At 48.0% G+C, this 23,362-nt stretch overlaps 1 protein-coding gene and 1 long non-coding RNA gene across 4 annotated transcripts in view; one reads left to right on the top strand and one right to left on the bottom strand.

Annotated features, from left to right (window-relative positions):
• GLI2 (GLI family zinc finger 2) overlaps positions 1 to 10,642 on the top strand; it is a 160,143-nt gene extending 149,501 nt beyond the window's left edge. For all 3 annotated transcript variants that reach the window (XM_073545311.1, XM_073545312.1, XM_073545313.1), the window contains 2 exons: positions 2,172 to 2,502; positions 5,280 to 10,642. In XM_073545311.1, the coding sequence (XP_073401412.1) occupies positions 2,172 to 2,502; positions 5,280 to 7,465 (2,517 nt within the window). In that variant the 3' untranslated portion in view covers positions 7,466 to 10,642. The remainder of the gene's footprint in view (positions 1 to 2,171; positions 2,503 to 5,279) is intronic.
• LOC141049150 (uncharacterized) overlaps positions 1 to 23,362 on the bottom strand; it is a 66,207-nt gene that overhangs the window by 2,925 nt on the left and 39,920 nt on the right. The window lies entirely within an intron of this gene.

Below are 23,362 nucleotides of genomic sequence, written 5' to 3'. Positions count from 1 at the left end.
ATTACATTTCGAGCTGAAGAAAGGGCAACCTGAAAACACTTTGCTATCTTCCTATAGCCTTCTCCTGCTTTGTGGTCTCCACCATTCTCAGAGTGCTCGGCAGCTGCTTAGAAGATCTCAAGGCTGCTGGTTTTGGCACAAGGTTAGAGGAGGCTGGGTTTTTATAAAGCTGGAAATTTTCATCACCGGGAAACTCCTAAAACGAGCCATAACCCTAACAGGATAATTAGGGTCCAAAAATTATCTGAGTGCACAAATCTCCAAGGGTGCCAAAACTTTTGCATCAGACCATTTTCCTTTTTGTAATTTTTAAAATGTAAAAGATGAAAATATAAATATATTTGCCTAAAATACAAAGGAAATGTGTCATGTGTAACTTTAGGCCTTTTAGATCGTTTCATCTACAACTTGCTGAACTGTTCAGGATAACAGTAGTTTTGACCAGGGGTGCACAGACTTTTCCGTGCCACTGTACAGCGGTGACAGGGACGGTGTCTGCGGCGTATCTAAAGCCTTGTGACAGCAGATCTGTGACCTGTAGTGTCGCTCATTGCCGCATTACCAGCTGTCGGAGGTCTGGTATGGATTGGAGGCATTTTCAGATGCCGTTTACTTTAGCGGTTGAGGCGCAGATGAGGCCGGTACTTTATATCCACATTACTCTGGCGGGAGCGCGAAGCTGCGGAAGGTTCTGGCTGCGGATACATTCATGTCTGGATGGGAGCAGGCTGCAATCTGTAATGCTTCATCCTGCGCTGCGCCAAGCCGCCTCGTCCTCTGCCGCAGCACTCCGTCCTAGGTACAAAGGATGACCGCGGCCCCACGGGGTGGATGTTATGGAGTCAGGAAGGGGGTCACTTATTTTTAAAGTAAACTTAGGACTTGGTTGATTTTGGCACCGGCCATTCCATAAAACCATCATAAATATCTTCCTAATGATGTTCCTATTACTTGGACTACCTCAGTCTCTTACTAACTACTACTCCTGTTCTTTCTATTCCTTTTCTAACACTTTCCTAAGGACAGACCTTATCAAGGTGAGAGACGTCAGTGCTGGGACCCCAATGGCTAAAGATTTGGGGTCCAATTTTGCCTTAAATTATAGTATCAGAAGAGACATTGATTCTTCCTATTTAGGATATTAATGACATCAAGGCTTCATTATACCATGAAAAGCTCTACCACTTTCTAAAGAACTTTGGGCCCAATTCATCTTTGGCATTTTCTTTTTTTGTGGGGGGACGGGGCTTTAAGTCACTTTTCTTTTTTCTCTTGAATTATTTGCCTTTTTTTTTTTAGCAACAAATTTGTTAAAATGACGCCTGCGGGTTCAATATGTGCAAAATAAAAATTCTCTTTATTTTTGTCTTTTCTTTTAGAGCAAAAAGTCGCATGAACTGTTAATGTCGCACACAACTCTTAACAATTGTGCAAAAATTTTGAGCATAAAAAATAATTATAAAAAAAAAAATATCTCCGAGCGTGGACTGTGCGGCTTTTTAAAACGACACAAATAATGAATTTGTCGCAAACATACGAATTACAAAACAGAGCGAACACAGAAAAAAACAGACAAACCAGCAGAAAATGGAGCTCAGAATAGACGCAAATGTAAAAAAAAACGGTGCAAAAGACAAAATGCAAAAATGAATCGGGCCCTTCGTGTTTCAATTGTTTTTCCCTTTTTTTTAAATCTCTGCTTACTGTAAGTGAAGAGAAATTCTCAGTGAAAGCCTCACCCACTCACACAGGAGATGGATTTGTTACACTGTATCTCCAGATGAAGCTGTTGAAAAGATACAACACCGATTCATTGTAACAAAGCCTCATCTGTGTGAGGAGACATGCTGTAGCTTCTAATGGAATTTTAGCTTTTCGCCAATAAATTAACTTGCTGGCTGCAAGCAGAGATATTGAAAACCGTGAAAAATAGAAACAGACTGCATCAAACTGGTGCGGCACGGTGAAGAAGCCTCACAGATATGACTGGTGGTCTCCTCTGAGCCTCCGGGTTCTGGATGTAGTGATGAATACGAGAGTCCATCTGGGGGACGTTTGCTGGTGCATGCCGCCTACAGCCCTCATCATCCCGCTCTGATGACCCCCATGCATGTTGCATGTGTCGCCGCCGCCGTTCTCCTCCGGTACTAACCTCATGTTCTGTCCCTCAGATACAGCCCAGCCCTGGCGGCCAGTCGTCCTGCAGCAGTGAGCCATCTCCACTTGGCAACGCCAACAACACTGACAGCGGAGTAGAGTTTCACGGTGACGGGGGCCTGGGGGACATCTTCGGTTTGGAGGACACCAGCCCCGTGGTGGACTCCACCATCTCATCGGGTAATGCCATGGTGGGTTTGCAGCTCAGGAAACAAGGTGGCACCGCGGTGCAGCGACTGGAGCAGCTCAAGAAGGAGAAGCTGAAGACAATGAAGGAATCGTGCTCATTCATGAATCCGGCTCCACCTGCCAGGAACACCAAATTCCCAGCCATCTCTGGAAATGGTACGTGATGCTGGAGCTCCGAGGAGGAGAGGCCGCTGTTATATATAATCTGCAGCTCCTGCGGGGGCAAAAGAGCCAATACCTACCCTATCCTGCCCTACAAGAGCCAATACCTTCACTAACAGAGCCAATACCTACTCTACCCTGCCCTACCCTAAAAAAGCCAATACCTACACTACCCTGCCCTGCAAGAGCCAATACCTACCCTATCCTGCCGTAAAAGAGCAAACATCCTGCACTAACAGAGCCAATACCTACCCTAAAAAAGACAATACCTTCCCTACACTACCCTGCCCTTCTCTAACAGAGTCAATACCTACTCTACCCTGCCATTCAAGAGCCAATACCTACCCTGCCCTGCAAGAGCCAATACCTACCCTACCCTGGCCTAAAAGAGCCAATACCTACCCTGCCCTACCCTAACCAAGCCAATACCTACCCTGCCCTACCCTAACCGAGCCAATACCTACCCTGCCCTACCCTAACCGAGCCAATACCTACCCTGCCCTACCCTAACCGAGCCAATACCTGCCCTGCCCTACCCTAACCGAGCCAATACCTGCCCTGCCCTACCCTAACTGAGCCAATACCTGCCCTGCCCTACCCTAACCGAGCCAATGCCTACCCTTCCCTGCAAGAGCCAACACCTACCCTACCCTGGCCTAAAAGAATCAATACTTACCCTACCCTGCCCTAACCTAACCAATACCTACCCTACCCTTCCCTACCCTAACCGAGCCAATACCTACCCTACCCTAACCGAGCCAATGCCTACCCTACCTTGTCACTGGCAGTTATAAGGCCCATTCAGGACGATAATCGGGAGCGAGTGTTCCTAGCGCTTGTTTCCTAATGTCCGCCAGTGTGAACAAGCTGCCAAACAATGGAAGAATGAGCAAAACACTTTTTTGTCTCATGAAATCATTTTTAAGTTTGCTCAAAAGATTTTTTTCAGGAGCACATCGCTCCATGCAGCCAGAATGCGCTGCCGATAACACGATTTCTACACACTCACAACAGGCACAGTAAGTTGTATGAAGCCGATCGGCGGTTGTTTAAATGCCGCAGTTTTCATATGTAAATGTGCCCTTAGTAGTGACGCCTGTGACTGTGCTTCAAGAAAAATGGGGGGAGGTGACATCGCACATCTCCGGGGTGCGGGCGGAAGGCTGGTCATTATTAGAGATAAGCAAGGAGATCCACAGAACACTGGTCTTGCGGTTACGTCGCTCCTCCATGGCCACCGGAGCAGATCCCTCGGAACATTCACCTTCTGTCTGACATTCCTTGCACCTCCTATAAATAGTAGGTGTCACTCGCGTGGCGCACACAAGTCGGTCTAGTAATCAAGAGCATTCCCATGGATTCCAGCAGGTAGGAGGCGACACACAGGGCTCTGGTCTGGCTGCCATGCGCTACCGACGAAGAGACTGGACCAAGGTCCTGTGGATTCCAGCAGGTTGGACACAACTCACACAGGGCTCTGGTCTGGCTGCCATGCGCTACCGACATAGAGGCTGTACCAGGGTCCTGTGGATCCCAGCAGGTAGGACACAACTCACACAGGGCTCTGGTCTGGTGGCCATGCACTACCGACGTACTGTAGAGGCTGGACCAGGGTCCTGTGGATCCCAGCAGGTAGGACACAACTCACACAGGGCTCTGGTCTGGTGGCCATGCACTACCGACGTACTGTAGAGGCTGGACCAGGGTCCTGTGGATCCCAGCAGGTAGGACACAACTCACACAGGGCTCTGGTCTGGTGGCCATGCACTACCGACGTACTGTAGAGGCTGGACCAGGGTCCTGTGGATCTCAGCAGGTAGGAGGAGACACAGGGCTCTGGTCTGGCGGCCATGCACTACTGACGTAGCTGCTGGACCAGGGTCCTGTAGATCCCAGCAGGTAGGAGGCGACACAGGGCTCTGGTCTGGCGGCCATGCACTACTGACGTAGCTGCTGGACCAGGGTCCTGTAGATCCCAGCAGGTAGGAGGCGACACAGGGCTCTGGTCTGGTGGCCATACACTACTGACGTAGCTGCTGGACCAGGGTCCTGTAGATCCCAGCAGGTAGGAGGCGACACAGGGCTCTGGTCTGGTGGCCATACACTACTGACGTAGCTGCTGGACCAGGGTCCTGTAGATCCCAGCAGGTAGGAGGCGACACAGGGCTCTGGTCTGGTGGCCATACACTACTGACGTAGCTGCTGGACCAGGGTTCTGTGGATCTGTTTGCTCATCTTTAGTCACTATATTGGGACCCCAGCATCAATAATACAGTGCATGATGGAGATGATAATGCAAGGGCTTTTTACAATTTATCATTTGGTTCCCTATTATTTTCAACAATTTTCTTCTGTATTTTATCGCTTTGTTGAAGCTTTTTATTGCAAAATTAAAAAGTGTTTTCCAGGTTCTGAATATCCTAGGGATGGGCCATCAATTTCCGATTGCTCTGGGTCCGACTCTGAAGAGACCACGAAGCTCTGAGTGCTGAAGAAGCCCCCGTTTACCTGCATGTCATCGATGTAATGGCAGCAGTGACCCATTCCCTTCAATGGGACAACACTGCGATACCCGCACAGCCATTGCTAAGGTGATGGCATGCAGAGGAGGCTGCAGTGTTCACCGGACCCTCCAAACAGCTAGTCCATGGAGGCTCCCAGAGTCGGACCCCCACAAGATTGGCTATTGTTGGTCTATCCTATAAGAGCTGTGGATACTGCGCTGCTCCAAGGCACAATTTTAAGACAAGTTTTGCTCTTCTCTCTTTTAGGTACTTCATTTGACAATCTCGGTGTCCCGGGCGGTGTGAATATAAACCCAAGAATCTCAGACTTGTCTTTGAGTGACATCACGATGTTGAACCAGTTAAATGACAGACGTGACAGTGCCACAAGCACGATCAGCTCCGCGTACACCAGTCGGCGATCCTCTGGGATTTCCCCGTATTTCTCCAGCCGCCGTTCAAGTGAAGCCTCTCAGTTTTGCGGGAGACAGAACAACGCCAGCTCTGCTGATTCCTACGACCCCATCTCCACCGATGCGTCCAGAAGATCCAGTGATGCCAGCCAACATAATGGTTTGCCCACGCTGCTAAATCTGACTCCTGCACAGCAGTATCGATTGAAGGCCAAGTATGCAGCAGCGACAGGCGGCCCGCCGCCTACACCCCTGCACAATATGGAGAAGATGAGTTTAAGAAGCAAGATGTCCTTGATGGATGGATCAGACTATTCCCTGCCCGCATTCAGGCAGCAGATGGGTCCAAGACGATGCAGTGATGGTTTGGGTAATGCGCCAGTACCGATGTTTCCACATCAGGTTCCTGGAAACGACACAAGACGCGCCAGTGACCCAGTCAGGATGGCAGCGGGACTAGAAGGCCAACATCTACCAAGGGTTCAGCGTTTCCACAGCATGAACAGCATGAATACGCTGCACCCTTCACAAGCCGTGGACAAGAGGAACATCGGCCTCCAGCAGTACGCCCGCTCTGATGGAAATCTTCACAGACATATCTACTCTCCACGGCCACCGAGCATCAGCGAGAACGTCATCCTGGAAGGCATCCCAGCTGATATGGACGTCCCTGGTGGTGAGGACGACCTTGTGCTGCCGGACGATGTCGTCCAGTATATTAAGTCTCAGAACAGAGGAACGGCAGAGCAGAAACCTCCATCTGCCTTCAGTAATCAGCCTCCAAATTTCCAAAGTAATATGAAGAGCTATCTGCAGCCTGCACAGAACCAGTGTCGGATCACAGGTTCGGACTTGCAGAAGAACAACATGCCAGTTCAGTGGAATGAAGTCAGCTCTGGTACCGTAGATCTCGCCCCTGATGTGCCAAAACAGACATTTATACAAGGGAACTTGGCGGTCGTACAGCAGACGCAAAACTTCAGCCAGTATCAAAACTTCAACCATCAGCCATTCCAGGCCGGTGCGAATAATCTGCCGGCAGCACCGCAAGATCTGGCGCAAAGGGACTGTACTGCCAATGGGCAGAGATTTCATTACATTCAGCACAGGCAACAGCAGATGAACCTGTGCCAAAACCCCGGCATCAGTTACAACCAGCAGCAGAGCTTTAACCAGTCTCCACAGACGTTAAGAGTCCCCAGTGATGGCCAATGCCAACTCTCGCCCTCATCCAATGTATTAGAAAGACCTAGCCATCATGTGTCCTCACCACAGAGTAACGCAGCCAGTAATAACCAGCACATGATGATGATGAACGGCAGCCGGGATGTGCGCAAAACTAATCATTTCCAGGCTAATCATCAGACCCTTCAACCAGCAAACCCCTATCCCAACCCAAGTAACCCGAACCTGTTCCATAACATGCCATTGTCGGGTCAGGGCATTAATAACGTATTGATGCAGCCGAGGCCTCCACCTCATCCCCCCAACAGGCTGAGGAGTTTACATTCAGGGCATCCTGCCACGTTTATGAGGAGCTCAGTAAGTGAGCAGAGTCCCTGCCAGCAAACAGCAGAAGCCACCCCGAAAAGAACCAACGAGGAACTAGAGTCCACCTCGTGTATTAACACTAAAGACAATGGTTTGCTGTATTACTCAGGCCAAATACAGGTGTTTGACCGGAGCAGCAATTATAATTCTGCACCAGACTGTTCAGTTCGGCAGGTGCCCACCATGCCATCTCCAGGAGTCAATCAGGTCAGTAGCACAGTGGTGGATTCTCAAGGTCTGGATCAACCTCCCGTCATAGACTTCGACTCTATGATGGATGACGGGGACCACTCCAGTCTCATGTCAGGGACCATAAGTCCTGGCCTTCTCCAAAACCTTTCCCAAAACTCTTCTCGCCTCACGACTCCTAGAAACTCTTTGACTTTTCCTTCTGTCCCAGCTGGGATAAGCAATATGGCCATAGGGGATATGAGCTCGATGCTTAGCACGTTGGCAGAGGAAAACAAATTCCTAAATCTCATGTCCTAACATGAAGCACAAGTTGTGAATCCCGCCAATCCCGGCGGGAGCAGCGGAGACTATTATAGGACAATCCGCAGAGTATTGTGGTGACTGTAGGACTTCGACGCTTGCCAAGCAAGTAAAAGGAACGGAGGAGAGGAGATATGCGACTGTAAGATGGAGGGCGGCACACCTCAGGAGGCGTCTTCCAGACGTCCACAATCGGTCATTATTATACCTGCTGATTTTCCTTCTTCTTTCGCTTCTCCTTCCTCCAGTGTCCACATCCTTCCCCTGATCCAAGACGGATGTGGATTGTAAACTGCCCAAAAATAAACGTTATCCTAAGAATTTCCCAAGTTTTTTGTGCGGAGGGTAATAGCAAACCTTCAGCAAGGACTTGTCACACACAAACCGCTGCGATGTAAGGCGCACACAGTCACGCAGACGGGATACAAGCTGCTCATTAATGCACTGACTCTTCGCACCGCCGCGGCCATCGCAGCCTCAGCATTGTTTACATCCGGTGTAAATACTCCGTTTCCGGTCGTGTCACGTTTCTTATGTCGCTCATATGTTGTGCCAATCATTTCTCATGTCATGAAAAGCCATATTGTGTCCCTGGGGCCGAGGCATCTCCTCCATGAACGCACAGCTGCTCCGCACCTCTTGTCACACACGGCTCTTAGGGTCATGTCATCAACTTCCGGCCTCTTTCGCACCTCAGTATTTTAGGCTGAGATGGACAGTCAATCACATTCCAGAGGGAAATAAAGCAATAATAGAAAATATTCCAGTGTAATGATCATGAAGCTCTACACACGGGGGCAGGGATAGGAGAACGGCTGAAATCAAGAAGAAAAGCGCATTCGCCTCCATGGAAATTATATAAGAACATTAATATATAGAAACATGTAATCAGAGACATGGCACAGCCCGCCATGTAATTCTGTTACATATTGATTACCCCCTGCTCCGACTGTGTGGGCCCAATGATCACCCCCTGCCCTGACTGTAGGCCCAATAATCACCCCCTGCCCTGACTGTAGGCCCAATAATCACCCCCTGCCCTGACTGTAGGCCCAATAATCACCCCCTGCCCTGACTGTAGGCCCAATAATCACCCCCTGCCCTGACTGTAGGCCCAATAATCACCCCCTGCCCTGACTGTAGGCCCAATAATCACCCCCTGCCCTGACTGTGTAGGCCCAATGATCACCCCCTGCCCTGACTGTAGGCCCAATAATCACCCCCTGCCCTGACTGTAGGCCCAATAATCACCCCCTGCCCTGACTGTAGGCCCAATAATCACCCCCTGCCCCAACTGTAGGCCCAATAATCACCCCCTGCTCTGACTGTAGGCCCAATAATCACCCCCTGCTCCGACTGTGTAGGCCCAATAGTCACCCCCTGCCCCAACTGTAGGCCCAATAATCACCCCCTGCTCCGACTGTAGGCCCAAATATCACCCCCCTGCCCTGACTGTGTAGGCCTAATAATCACCCCCTGCTCTGACTGTAGGCCCAATGATCACCCCCTGCCCCGATTGTAGGCCCAATTATCACCCCCTGCCCCGACTGTAGGCCCAATGATCACCCCCTGCTCCGACTGTAGGCCCAATAGTCACCCCCTGCCCCAACTGTGTAGTCCCAATAATCACCCCCTGCCCTGACTCTACGTCCAATGATCACCCTCTGCTCCAACTGTAGGCCCAATAATCACCCCCTGCCCCGACTCTAAGTCCAATGATCACCCTCTGCTCCAACTGTAGGCCCAATAATCACCCCCTGCCCCGACTGTGTAGGCCTAATAATCACCGACTGTAGGCCCAATAATGACCCCCTGCCCTGACTGTAGACCCAGTAATCACCTCCTGCTCCGACTGTAGGCCCAATCATCACCCCCTGCTGACTCTACGTCTAATGGCCACCCCCTGCCCCGACTGTAGTTCCAGTGATCACCCCCTGCCCCGACTGTAGGCCCAATGATCATCGCCTGCCCTGACTCTAGGTCCAATGGCCACCACCTGCTCTGACTGTACGTAAAATGATCACCCCCTGCTCTGACTGTAGGTGCAATAATCACCTTTCTGCCCTGAATCTAGGTACAATGACCACCCCTTGTTCTAACTGTAGGTACAGTGATCACCCCCTGCTCTGACTGTAGGTACAATGATCACCCCCTGCTTTGACTGTAGGTACAATAATCACCTTTCGTGCTCACATGTGAGAACAAGTCTCGCACATCAATACCCGGCACTGCCGACAGCACTCGGATCGGAGTGTTCAGCTGCCTGTATTTCTATGCAGCTGAACGCTCCGATCTGAGTGCCCGCGGCAGTGCCGGGTATTGACGTTCGAGACTCGCCCAAGTTTCTCGCATGTGAGTATGAGCCCTTCTGCTGTGACTGTAGGTACAATAATCATCTTTCTGCTCTGACTGTAGGTTCCCCGTTTTAACTAGACACAATAGTCACCCTTGTTCTCACTATGGTCCACCACCCAACCTGATGGTAGGTGCTATAGTTAACCCTGGCTGTGTGATGCAATTATGAACTCTGTGGTACAAATATTACCCCGTTAGTCTTACATATTATTAGACCTTTTTGTTCCTGAATTACTTATTTTCCCCTTTCTGACCGATCATACAGCCCCCCCACTCCGACTGCATTATACAATTATTACCCCATGCTCTTACTTTATGATGTAATAATTTCTCCATTTAATAATCTAATTGTATGGTACAATAATATGGTCCCTGTATTAATAATCAATTATTCTACATTCTGTGTATAACATTAATCATGTACTAATGTGATTGACCTTTACACAAATTAATGTGGAGGGAAAGTATGAGACGTGTCCTCTACATGGTTTGTATAGTGCAATACTGAACCCGGACATCCGCTGGTTAATACTATGAGCGCCCCCTTTACCTCCTGGGTAACTACGATGGTATCCACTCATTCTAGTCCTCGTGTCGGCTGCATGTCTTACAATCGGCCATTTCTCCAAGTTCAGGACGGATATTTTTTGTTTGTGATTTCTGTGTCAACTAAAGCCTGTAAATATTCTGTATAAATTGTCCCCCAATATCCGAGCCAGAGCCAAGAGATTTATATCCTGTGATAAATTTACACATTTTTTTACAGTTTAAAAACTGCCTTGTAAATACACATTTTTTATATTAAACCTTTACTTTTTACACTTGGGTTCCTGCTGGTTCTGTTTTGTGTGAAATGTTACATTGTATATTCTGCTACACTGAGTACAGTAATGAATATGGGGGAACAGCAACATCATCAGGCTCGTACTCCTAGACATCACAGTATCCCAGGGCACAAAGGAAAATTATAATTATTATAAAATTATAATGGACATACATAGGGGCAGTATTATAGTAGTTATATTCTTGTACATAGGGGGCAGTATTATAGTAGTTATATTCTTGTACATAGGGGCAGTATTATAGTAGTTATATTCTTGTACATAGGGGCAGTATTATTGTAGTTATATTCTTATACACAGGGGCAGTATTATAGTAGTTTTATTCTTGTACATAGGGGCAGTATTATAGTAGTTATATTCTTGTACATAGGAGCAGTATTATAGTAGTTATATTCTTGTACATAGGGGCAGTATTATAGTAGTTATATTCTTGTACATAGGAGCAGTATTATAGTAGTTATATTCTTGTACATAGCAGCAGTATTTTACTAGTTATATTCTTGTACATAGGGGGCAGTATTATAGTAGTTATATTCTTGTACATAGGAGCAGTATTATAGTAGTTATATTCTTGTACATAGGGGCAGTATTATAGTAGTTATATTCTTGTACATAGGAGCAGTATTATAGTAGTTATATTCTTGTACATAGGGGCAGTATTATAGTAGTTATATTCTTGTACATAGGGGCAGTATTATAGTAGTTATATTCTTGTACATAGGAGCAGTATTATAGTAGTTATATTCTTGTACATAGGGGAAGTATTATAGTAGCTATATTCTTGTACATAGGGGCAGTATTATAGTAGTTATATTCTTGTACATAGGAGCAGTATTATAGTAGTTATATTCATGTACATAGGGGCAGTATTATAGTAGTTATATTCTTGTACATAGGGGCAGTATTATAGTAGTTATATTCTTGTACATAGGAGCAGTATTATAGTAGTTATATTCTTGTACATAGGGGCAGTATTGTAGTAGTTATATTCTTGTACATAGGGGAAGTATTATAGTAGCTATATTCTTGTACATAGGGGGCAGTATAATAATAGTAGTTATATTCTTGTACATAGGGGGCAGTATTATAGTAGTTATATTCTTGTATATAGGAGCAGTATTAAAGAAGTTATATTCTTGTACATAGGAGCAGTATTATAGAAGTTATATTCTTGTACATAGGGGGCAGTATTATAGTAGTTATACTCTTGTACATAGAAGCAGTATTATAGTAGTTATATTCTTGTACTTGTAACTTACCTGTGGCACCTAACAGGTGTTGGCAATAACTAAATCACACTTGCAGCCAGTTGACATGGATGAAAGTTGACTCAACCTCTGTCCTGTGTCCTTGTGTGTACCACATTGAGCATGGAGAAAAGAAAGAAGACCAAAGAACTGTCTGAGGACTTGAGAAACCAAATTGTGAGGAAGCATGAGCAATCTCAAGGCTACAAGTCCATCTCCAAAGACCTGAATGTTCCTGTGTCTACCGTGCGCAGTGTCATCAAGAAGTGTAAAGCCCATGGCACTGTGGCTAACCTCCCTAGATGTGGACGGAAAAGAAAAATTGACAAGAGATTTCAACGCAAGATTGTGCGGATGTTGGATAAAGAACCTCGACTAACATCCAAACAAGTTCAAGCTGCCCTGCAGTCCGAGGGTACAGCAGTGTCAACCCGTACTATCCGTCGGCGTCTGAATGAAAAGGGACTGTATGGTAGGAGACCCAGGAAGACCCCACTTCTTACCTTGAGACATAAAAAAGCCAGGCTGGAGTTTGCCAAAACTTACCTGAAAAAGTCTAAAACGTTTTGGAAGAATGTTCTCTGGTCAGATGAGACAAAAGTAGAGCTTTTTGGGCAAAAGCATCAACATAGAGTTTACAGGAGAAAAAAAGAGGCGTTCAAAGAAAAAAACACGGTCCCTACAGTCAAACATGGCGGAGGTTCCCTGATGTTTTGGGGTTGCTTTGTTGCCTCTGGCACTGGACTGCTTGACCATGTGCATGGCATTATGAAGTCAGAAGACTACCAACAAATTTTGCAGCATAATGTAGGCCCCAGTGTGAGAAAGCTGGGTCTCCCTCAGAGGTCATGGGTCTTCCAGCAGGACAATGACCCAAAACACACTTCAAAAAGCACTAGAAAATGGTTTAAGAGAAAGCACTGGAGACTTCTAAGGTGGCCAGCAATGAGTCCAGACCCGAATCCCATAGAACACCTGTGGAGAGATCTAAAAATGGCAGTTTGGAGAAGGCACCCTTCAAATATCAGGGACCTGGAGCAGTTTGCCAAAGAAGAATGGTCTAAAATTCCAGCAGAGCATTGTAAGAAACTCATTGATGGTTACCGGAAGCGGTTGGTCGCAGTTATTTTGGCTAAAGGTTGTGCAACCAAGTATTAGGCTGAGGGTGCGAATACTTTTGTCTGGCCCATTTTTGGAGTTTTGTGTGAAATGATCAATGTTTTGCTTTTTGCTTCATTCTCTTTTGTGTTTTTTCATTTAAGACAAATTAAATGAAGATAATAATACCAAAGAATTTGTGTTTGCAATCATTTTCAGGAAGAAACTGAGTATTATCTGACAGAATTGCAGGGGTGTCAATACTTTTGGCCACAACTGTAGTAGTTATATTCTTGTACATAGGAGGCAGTATTATAGTAGTTATATTCTTGTACATAGGGGGCAGTATTATAGTAGTTACAGTCATATGTAAAAGTTTGGGCACCCCTATTAATGTTAACCTTTTTCTTTATAACAATTTTGGTTTTTGCAACAGCTATTTCAGTTTCATATATCTAATAACTGATGGACTCAGTTATATTTCTGGATTCAAATGAGGTTTATTGTACTAACAGAAAATGTGCAATCTGCATTTAAACAAAATTTGACCGGTGCAAAAGTATGGGCACCCTTATCATTTTCTTGATTTGAACACTCCTAACTAGAGTTGAGCGAAACGGGTCGAAAAATTTCAAAAGTCGCCGACTTTTGGCAAAGTCGGGTTTCATGAAACGAAACCCGACCCTAGGATGAGGTCGGCCACGAGGTCGGCGGCTTACGCGCCAAAGTCGCGTTTCAAAAGTTTGTTTTGCGCTCTTTTTCAGCCAATCAGGATCCACGGACACTGTGGGCAACGTGATGACATAGGCACGGGTCACCACCATCTTTCAGAAGGGCATGCAAGTGATTGGCTTGCTTTGGGGGGCGTCACAGGGGGTATAAAAGGGCGTGCACGCCGACCACCATGTTACTCATGCTGATCTCAGAATAGAGAGAGCTGCTGCTGCTGCTGATTTTGTAGGGAGAGCGTTAGGCAGGGAAGACACCAAAAACTGCTTCTGCTGCTAGCGATTTTGCCTGTACAACACACCAGTCACTGTGTGTGCAGTGCAAGGGGAGGCTATATAGTGGTGTATCAGTGGTGTTGGTTGTTGGGCTGCCTTCTAAGGCTTCCTGACATTCCTGCATTGCTGTTTACCCACTGCTCTGCAAACTGCTTTTTTAAAAGCAATCCCAATTTTTTTTTTTTGTCCTGCTGAGGTACTGAGCGTGCATTTTTTCACACCATACAGCGGTGTACGCTCCTCACACAGTACCGTGTAACGGCTGTTATCACAGCAACAGTGAAGCTATCTGTGTCACTCTGTGAGAATAAGTCGAGGACATGTTCCGTTCTTACAGACCTGCACTCTAGGGAGATTCCTACTCTGCCCAATTCTACATACACCTTGTAGTTTGTGATACACTAGCCAATTTCTGCCTGTGACATAGCGCTGTGATATTCAGTGGGCCTCACACAATCCAAAAGTGTCCAGTGTCCACAAGTGTCTGCAGAAATTCAAAATCTCCCTTATCCTCTAGTCACTTTGGTCACAGCTGTGCCATCGAGCCTGTGACATAGCGCTCAGATATTCAGTGGGCCTCACACAATCCAAAAGTGTCCAGTGTCCACAAGTGTCTGCAGAAATTCAAAATCTCCCTTATCCTCTAGTCACTTTGGTCACAGCTGTGCCATCGAGCCTGTGACATAGCGCTCAGATATTCAGTGGGCCTCACACAATCCAAAAGTGTCCAGTGTCCACTAGTGTGAGCAGAAATTCAAAATCTCACTTATCCTCTAGTCACTTTGGTCACAGCTGTGCCATCGAGCCTGTGACATAGCGCTCAGATATTCAGTGGGCCTCACACAATCCAAAAGTGTCCAGTGTCCACAAGTGTCTGCAGAAATTCAAAATCTCCCTTATCCTCTAGTCACTTTGGTCACAGCTGTGCCATCGAGCCTGTGACATAGCGCTCAGATATTCAGTGGGCCTCACACAATCCAAAAGTGTCCAGTGTCCACTAGTGTGAGCAGAAATTCAAAATCTCACTTATCCTCTAGTCACTTTGGTCACAGCTGTGCCATCGAGCCTGTGACATAGCGCTCAGATATTCAGTGGGCCTCACACAATCCAAAAGTGTCCAGTGTCCACAAGTGTCTGCAGAAATTCAAAATCTCCCTTATCCTCTAGTCACTTTGGTCACAGCTGTGCCACCGAGCCTGTGACATAGCGCTCAGATATTCAGTGGGCCTCACACAATCCAAAAGTGTCCAGTGTCCACTAGTGTGAGCAGAAATTCAAAATCTCACTTATCCTCTAGTCACTTTGGTCACAGCTGTGCCATCGAGCCTGTGACATAGCGCTCAGATATTCAGTGGGCCTCACACAATCCAAAAGTGTCCAGTGTCCACTAGTGTGAGCAGAAATTCAAAATCTCCCCTGTCCTATAGACACCTTGTACCTTGTTTTACATTACTATATAGTTTGTTGGATTTTGTCTACATTTCTACCAAAAATGAGGAAGGCTGGTGGAAGAGGCCGTGGAATTGGGTGGGGGTTGGCAGCTGGTAATGATGGTGTTGGTGGTGGATCTGATGGTAGTGGCAAGAGCAAAATAGGACCGAATGCAGGAGGTGTTGAGCCTGCGTCATCGTCTGGCTCCATAAGGCTTCGAAGGCTTAGTTTTCTAGGAGTTGGCAAACCGCTTTTAAAGCCAGAGCATCAGGAAAAAGTTTTGTCTTACATTGCTGACTCAGCCTCCAGCTCTATCGCCTCCTCTTCTTCAGTTGTAAAAAGTAAAAGCACTGAGTCGTCATTGGAGGCTCATGTTCATGAACCACACCTTTCCTTGTGTCCTTCACCCCAACCAAGATTGAAGGATGACGCAGGCCATACTACTGATTACTCCATGGAGCTGTTTTCACATACCATGCCTGGATTATCAAGTCAAATGGTGAATTACCCAGGCCAAGATGAATCTGACATGGAGTGCACTGATGCACAGCCGCTGATGGATGATTCTGCTGGTACATTCACTCAGAGCACTACATTGTCCTCGCAGTGTACAGAGCCAGATTCTGACCCTGATGAGACTCAGGTGCCCCTTCCCGCACACTATACCACCATTCACGGTGACACAGAGGAAGGTGCACATGACATTGAAGAGGAGGTGATGGATGACCCAGTTGTTGACCCAGATTGGCATCCATTGGGGGAAGAGGGTGCTGCTTCCAATAGCTCAGATGAGGAGCATCCACAGCAGACATCGACATCGCAACAGCTGTTATCTGGCAGGCCCGGAGCACTCCAAAGACAGGTTCCAAAAATCAAAAGAGTTGCTGGACAGCTTGTCCAGAGGGTCAAAACATCACAGCGTGCTAGGCCGCAAAATGTCTGCCAAAGTAGGAAGAGTGCATTGTGGCACTTTTTTGAACAAAATCCTCATGATCAGGCCAAGGTTATCTGTAAGAAGTGCGCAAAGACCTTTAGCCGAGGGAAAAATCTGAAAAATTTGAATACCAGTTGCATGCTTAGACATTTAACCAGCATGCACTTGCAAGCGTGGACACAACACCAAACCTCAAGTGCCACATGTGCAACTGATCACAACGAAGGTAGTCAGCAACGCTACATTGTTTCCCCCACTGTAAGCCCACCGGTTAGCACAGCAGCAAATGTTGAGGTGTCGTTGCAAGGCCACAGCAGTCAGGGAATCCCACTGTTATATCAACGAAAGACTGATTCTAGGCCATCAGAAAGAACACCAACTCCATCATCATCATCAACCCTCTCTCAGTCCGCCCTGTCCACCGCTACTTCCACCATATGCAGCTCTCAAGTCCAGCTCACCCTCCCAGACACTATGAGTAGGTCAAGAAAGTACTCAGTCTCTCATCCGCGTACACTGGGTTTGAACGCCCACATTGCCAAACTAATCTCGTTTGAGATGATGCCCTTTCGGTTGGTGGAAAGCACAGCTTTCCGCGAACTCATGGCCTATGCAGTACCACGCTATGACCTACCCAGTCGCCACTTCTTCTCTCGCAAAGCCATCCCAGCCCTCCACCATCATGTGAAAGACCGCATTGTCCATGCACTCAAGCAGTCAGTGAGCGGAAAGGTGCACCTCACAACTGATGCATGGTCCAGTCGGCATGGCCAGGGCCGTTACGTGTCCATCACTGCGCACTGGGTTAATGTGGTGGATGCAGGGTCCACAGGGGACAGCGGTGGTGGGACAGTGCTGCCTAGCCCACGGTATAGGAAACAGTTGGCTGTAGGCGTTCGACCCTCCTCCTCCTCCTCCTCCTCCAGAAGCGAAAGCTCGTCCACAGAGCGCAGTCGTACGAGCACTCCATCTGCAGCTGCCACTGTTGCACACGAGGTGTCCCCCTATCGAGCAGCTAGTGGAAAGCGTCAGCAGGCTGTGTTGCAGATGATGTGTTTGGGCGACAGACACACCGCCGAGGTGCTGGCCGAGTACTTGAAGCGACAAACTGAGTCATGGCTGGGCAGTGTACATCTTGAGGCAGGCAAGGTAGTTAGTGATAACGGCAGTAATTTTGTGGCAGCCATAGCCCTTTCAGAACTCAGCCACATACCTTGCTTGGCTCACACCTTGAACCTGGTGGTGCAGTGCTTCCTCAAAAATTATCCGGAGTTAACAGCCCTGCTCCAGAAGGTGCGAAGACTGTGCGCGCACATCCGCCGGTCGCCTGTACACTCCGTTCGTATGCAGAAGCTGCAGCGATTGCTCCACCTTCCCAACCACCGCCTCATTATCGACATTGCAACAAGGTGGAACTCCACCCTGCACATGGTGGAGCGGCTGTGCGAGCAGAGGCAGGCCATAATGCATTTGTGGGAGGATACACGGCCAGGCACTTTGAGAGCAGACATGGAGTTGACAGGCGTGCAGTGGTCGAAGCTGAAAGACCTCTGTAAAGTCCTTCAGTGTTTTGAGGAATGCACACGGCTGGTAAGCGCAGACGACGCCATCCTAAGCATGAGCATCCCACTTATGCGTCTGCTCATGCAAACTTTGACGCACCTTAAGGAGCAGGCGTCTGCAGCCAATGTTGATGAGGAGGAAGAGGAGGAGGGAATCCTTGATGACATTCAGCCATTGTCTGCTCAGGGACCTCACCTGGACGAGGTGAAGGAAGAGGAGGAGGAGGAGGAGGATGATGGGGATGATTACTTAGGGGAGGAGGATGCATCTCGTGGGGCAAGTGAAAATGTTGGCGTGGCAAGGTCTGGTACAGGGTTTGTGCGTTACTGGAGGGATGTGGATTTGTCAGAAAGTGCTCCTCCAACCAGCACTCGCCGTGCATCATTGACACCGGGAACATTGGCCCACATGTCAGATTATGCCTTGCAGATCCTAAAAAGGGACCCCCGCATTGCCAAAATGATGAACGATGACGACTACTGGTTGGCCAGCATCCTGGATCCACGCTATAAAGGCAAATTACAAAACATCATGCCACAGGAGAACCTTGACCTAATATTGGCTAATAAACAAGCAACTCTGGTAAATCGGTTGCTTGAGGCATTCCCAGCACACAGCAGCGGTGATGGTTCTCACACGAGCCGTACGGGCCGGGGGCAGCTTGGCAGAGGTGTTCGTGGTGCACACAGCAGAAGTGGCGTTGGAGACGGGTTTCATGACAATGTTGTGGACTGATTTTTCAAGTACCGCTCACACAACTGGTAATACTGCATCGATGGAAAGTGACAGGAGACAGCAGTTGTCAACTATGGTTACAAACTACTTTTCCTCCCATATCGATGTTCTCCCACACAGGTCATTCCCCTTTGACTATTGGGCCGCTAAACTGGACACCTGGCCTGAATTGGCACAATATGCCTTACAGGAGCTCGCTTGCCCAGCTGCAAGTGTGCTATCGGAAAGAGTCTTCAGTGCAGCTGGATCAATCCTGACAGAAAAAAGGACCAGTCTGTCAACCCAAAATATGGATGATCTAACCTTCATTAAAATGAACCACGCATGGGTTTCCAAGGATTTTGTCTCACCTTCCCCTGATGACACATAGGGTGACAGAAAAATGGCTTGCTTTGGTCCACCTCTTCCTGGGACTTCACCTATTTCGCCTTTTGCATCAGCTGAATGTCCAACATCGACATATGCCACTTTCTAAAACTCCCTAACTGTGCTGCCTCCCCCCCCATGGCCGGGGTCACCACCTAGCGCACGACACCGTGCGAGTGCCGTTGCCCTGGACAGGTGGGTAGGCCGACTCTTGGGCGCGGGCACTGGCACAGGGTCCCTCATAGTGCAATCAAGTGTCTCTGACGGTGGTGGTGCACACCCGCCGTCAGACACACCGCCGTACTATGAGGGGCCCAGTGCCAGTACCGACGCCCACGAGTGGGCCCCCCTTGCTTGGGCAGGGCCCCAGCATTTGCAATCTTTACCTCTCCCTGCTCCTCCGCTGTGTAGTCTGGGCCGTCAAATCCATACTGTGCCTGACACCGTCTGAGCCTGCCTCCTGATGTATAGACATATATTTTGAATGTGTACGCTATCCATACATGTTATCTGGGGATACGGTTCCCTTTCTAACCTTTGTGCAATCACGTGCAATCCATACTGGGCCTAACACCGTCTGAGCCTGCCTCCTGATGTATAGACATATATTTTGAATGTGTACGCTATCCATACATGTTATCTGGGGATACGGTACCCTTTCTAACCTTTGTGCAATCACGTGCAATCCATACTGGGCCTAACACCGTCTGAGCCTGCCTCCTGATGTATAGACATATATTTTGAATGTGTACGCTATCCATACATGTTATCCGGGGATACGGTACCCTTTCTAACCTTTGTGCAATCACGTGCAATCCATACTGGGCCTAACACCGTCTGAGCCTGCCTCCTGATGTATAGACATATATTTTGAATGTGTACGCTATCCATACATGTTATCCGGGGATACGGTACCCTTTCTCACCTTTGTGCAATCACGTGTAATCCATACTGGGCGTGAGAACGGCTGGCGAGCTGTTAAGCAAGCTACAGCACCTGTGGTTTGCACACGTAAGTTTTTCATATTTTCAGGAATGACCAACATCGACATATGCCACTTTCTAAAACTCCCTAACTGTGCTGCCTCCCCCCCCATGGCCGGGGTCACCACCTAGCGCACGACACCGTGCGAGTGCCGTTGCCCTGGACAGGTGGGTAGGCCGACTCTTGGGCGCGGGCACTGGCACAGGGTCCCTCATAGTGCAATCAAGTGTCTCTGACGGTGGTGGTGCACACCCGCCGTCAGACACACCGCCGTACTATGAGGGGCCCAGTGCCAGTACCGACGCCCACGAGTGGGCCCCCCTTGCTTGGGCAGGGCCCCAGCATTTGCAATCTTTACCTCTCCCTGCTCCTCCGCTGTGTAGTCTGGGCCGTCAAATCCATACTGTGCCTGACACCGTCTGAGCCTGCCTCCTGATGTATAGACATATATTTTGAATGTGTACGCTATCCATACATGTTATCTGGGGATACGGTTCCCTTTCTAACCTTTGTGCAATCACGTGCAATCCATACTGGGCCTAACACCGTCTGAGCCTGCCTCCTGATGTATATAGACATATATTTTGAATGTGTACGCTATCCATACATGTTATCCGGGGATACGGTACCCTTTCTCACCTTTGTGCAATCACGTGTAATCCATACTGGGCGTGAGAACGGCTGGCGAGCTGTTAAGCAAGCTACAGCACCTGTGGTTTGCACACGTAAGTTTTTCATATTTTCAGGAATGACGGTTAGGCCTAATTCCGGAACTGCGGTTGACCTGCACTTACTGGGAAATCATCGTTCGCGGGCAATAATTGTAATCAGTGATCCCCATCACTAACGTTGTTCAGCGGGTTATCTGCACCTGTAAGCAACAAACGCTGGCCTTTTCAGTGTAGCGCACATGCAGCCACGGACATGTAAGGGCATGACACACCAGTTATTGGCCAATCTCTTGTGCCAGAGCCTCACGTGTCCCTCTAGTAAGCCGGACTCGGACCGCGGGGCATGACGTAGTCTCGTTCGTTAACGGAATTAAGCTTGCAATGTGTGCATCTGTTCTGTAGCTGGCATGGTTGAGGTTTCTCAGGTGGAGTCGAATTTAACCGTAGGCTCCACTCCTGGTGGTGCCCTTCTGGACATTCCTTTAAGGTTCAGCTTTGCAACCATACTGCCCACGTAAAACAAACACTTTGCCTTCATGAACGCTGTTTGGAGGGTCATGACTCGTGGGAATAACGCCGCCCAATCAGTTAACCTGCTAGAGAGATCGTTCGTTGCTCCCAAGCATGACATCACACTCCCTAGGAGGAAGGTAATGCCACTGTGGCGACCGTACTCCTGGGGGCGACACAAGTGCACTGATGCCCAGCCACTGCTCGATGAATCTGCTGGTACATTGACCCAGACCACTACATTCCCCTCGCACGCTACACGGCCTGAATCTGACCCTGATGAAACTCAGGTTACCCTTCCTATATACAGTTCCATCTTACACGGTGACAAAGAGGAAGCTGCAGATGAAAGTGCAGGTTCGGCCCACCCGCCGTCAGACACACCACCGAACTATTAGGGGCCCTGTGCCAGTGCCGTCGCCAACGAGTGGGCCCCCCCTGCTTGCTCAGGATCACAGCACCTGCAAGGTTGAAATACTGTGCAGTGAGATGGAAGATGGAGACGACGAGGAGTCCAGACTAGTACAGGGATTCCCTAGCGAGGAGACTTATTTGATTGTTTTCAATGTTGGGACAGCAATTTTTGGGGAGCACTATACTCTGGAGAATGATAGATGGGGCCCACCATACACTGGAACATTCCAAAGGTGGACATCAGACACTGGAGCAGCATTTACAGGGCCCATTATCCACTAGAGCATTAGAAATGGGGCCCATTATGTTTGGAGCATTATTTGGGCCCATAAGACAGTGGAGCTTCATCCATGGGGACCAACATATACTGTAGCATTATGTGGAGCTCATCATATACTGTTTCAAACATTATATGGGACCAATGATTCTGTATGGAGAAATAGATGGGCCTCGTCATGAGATGTAAAAAGTGAAGTATTTTTCATTGTACTATACCGCTATTTCTCTGCCGTATCGGAGCATGATGAGTTGTGGTATGTGTTAAAGGGGCGCTCTTTCGCCCAGGGCACATGAAAACCTGGAGCCAGCCCTCCCCCCCCCCACAGTCTGTAGCCAAATAACCCCCATTTTTCAGTGCGTAACTTGTATTATGAAGTTAATTAAGGTTGACAAGCTTAAGTAAGAAGAATTGATGCTTTTGGCATTCAAATGGGCACTGTAGGTGTGTTTCCTGTCCTCCTCTCACTGCCGACTTTTATTCCCCATTGACTTACATTGGGTTTCGTGTTTCGGGACGACCCCGACTTTTCCCTATAATCGGACGATCTTGCTCGACCCGACTTTTGGAAAAGTCGGGTTTCACGAAACGAAACTCGACCCTAAAAAAACAAAAGTCGCTCAACTCTACTCCTAACTACTTTTTACTGACTTCCTGAAGCACTAAATTGGTTTTGTAACCTCATTGAGCTTTGAACTTCATAGCCAGGTGTATCAAATCATGAGAAAAGGTATTTAAGGTGGCCACTTGCAAGTAGTTCTCCTATTTGATTCTCCTATGAAGAGTGGCATCATGGGCTCCTCAAAACAACTCTCAAATGATCTGAAAACAAAGATTATTCAACATAGCTTTTCAGGGGAAGGATACAAAAAGTTGTCTCAGATTTAACCTGTCAGTTTCCACTGTGAGGAACATAGTAAGGAAATGGAAGAACACAGGTACAGTTCTTGTTAAGCCCAGAAGTGGCAGCCTAAGAAAAATATCAGAAAGGCAGAGAAGAAGAATGGTGAGAACAGTCAAGGACAATCCACAGACCACCTCCAAAGACCGGCAGCCTCATCTTGCTGCAGATGTCACTGTGCATTGGTCAACAATACAGCGCACTTTGCACAAGGAGAAGCTGTATGGGAGAGTGATGCGAAAGAAGCCGTTTCTGCAAGCACGCCACAAACAGAGTCGCCTGAGGTCTGCAAAAGCACATTTGGACAAGCCAGTTACATTTTGGAAGAAGGTCCTGTGGACTGATGAAACAAAGATTGAGTTGTTTGGTCATACAAAAAGGCGAAATGCATGGAGGCTTTAAAACACAGCATTCCAAGAAAAACACTTGCTACCCACAGTAAAATTTGGCGGAGGTTCCATCATGCTTTGGGGCTGTGTGGCCATTGCCGGCATCGGGAATCTTGTTAAAGTTGAGGGTCGCATGGATTCAACTCAGTATCAGCAGATTCTTGACAATAATG

The sequence above is a fragment of the Dendrobates tinctorius genome, unplaced genomic scaffold (assembly GCF_039654945.1).
Source record: "Dendrobates tinctorius isolate UK_male_01 unplaced genomic scaffold, ASM3965494v1 ptg000143l, whole genome shotgun sequence".
NCBI classification, from domain to species: Eukaryota; Metazoa; Chordata; class Amphibia; order Anura; family Dendrobatidae; genus Dendrobates; species Dendrobates tinctorius.
The sequence above is the reverse complement of the archived record's forward strand: the minus strand, read 5'-3'. Positions and strand labels throughout refer to the sequence as shown.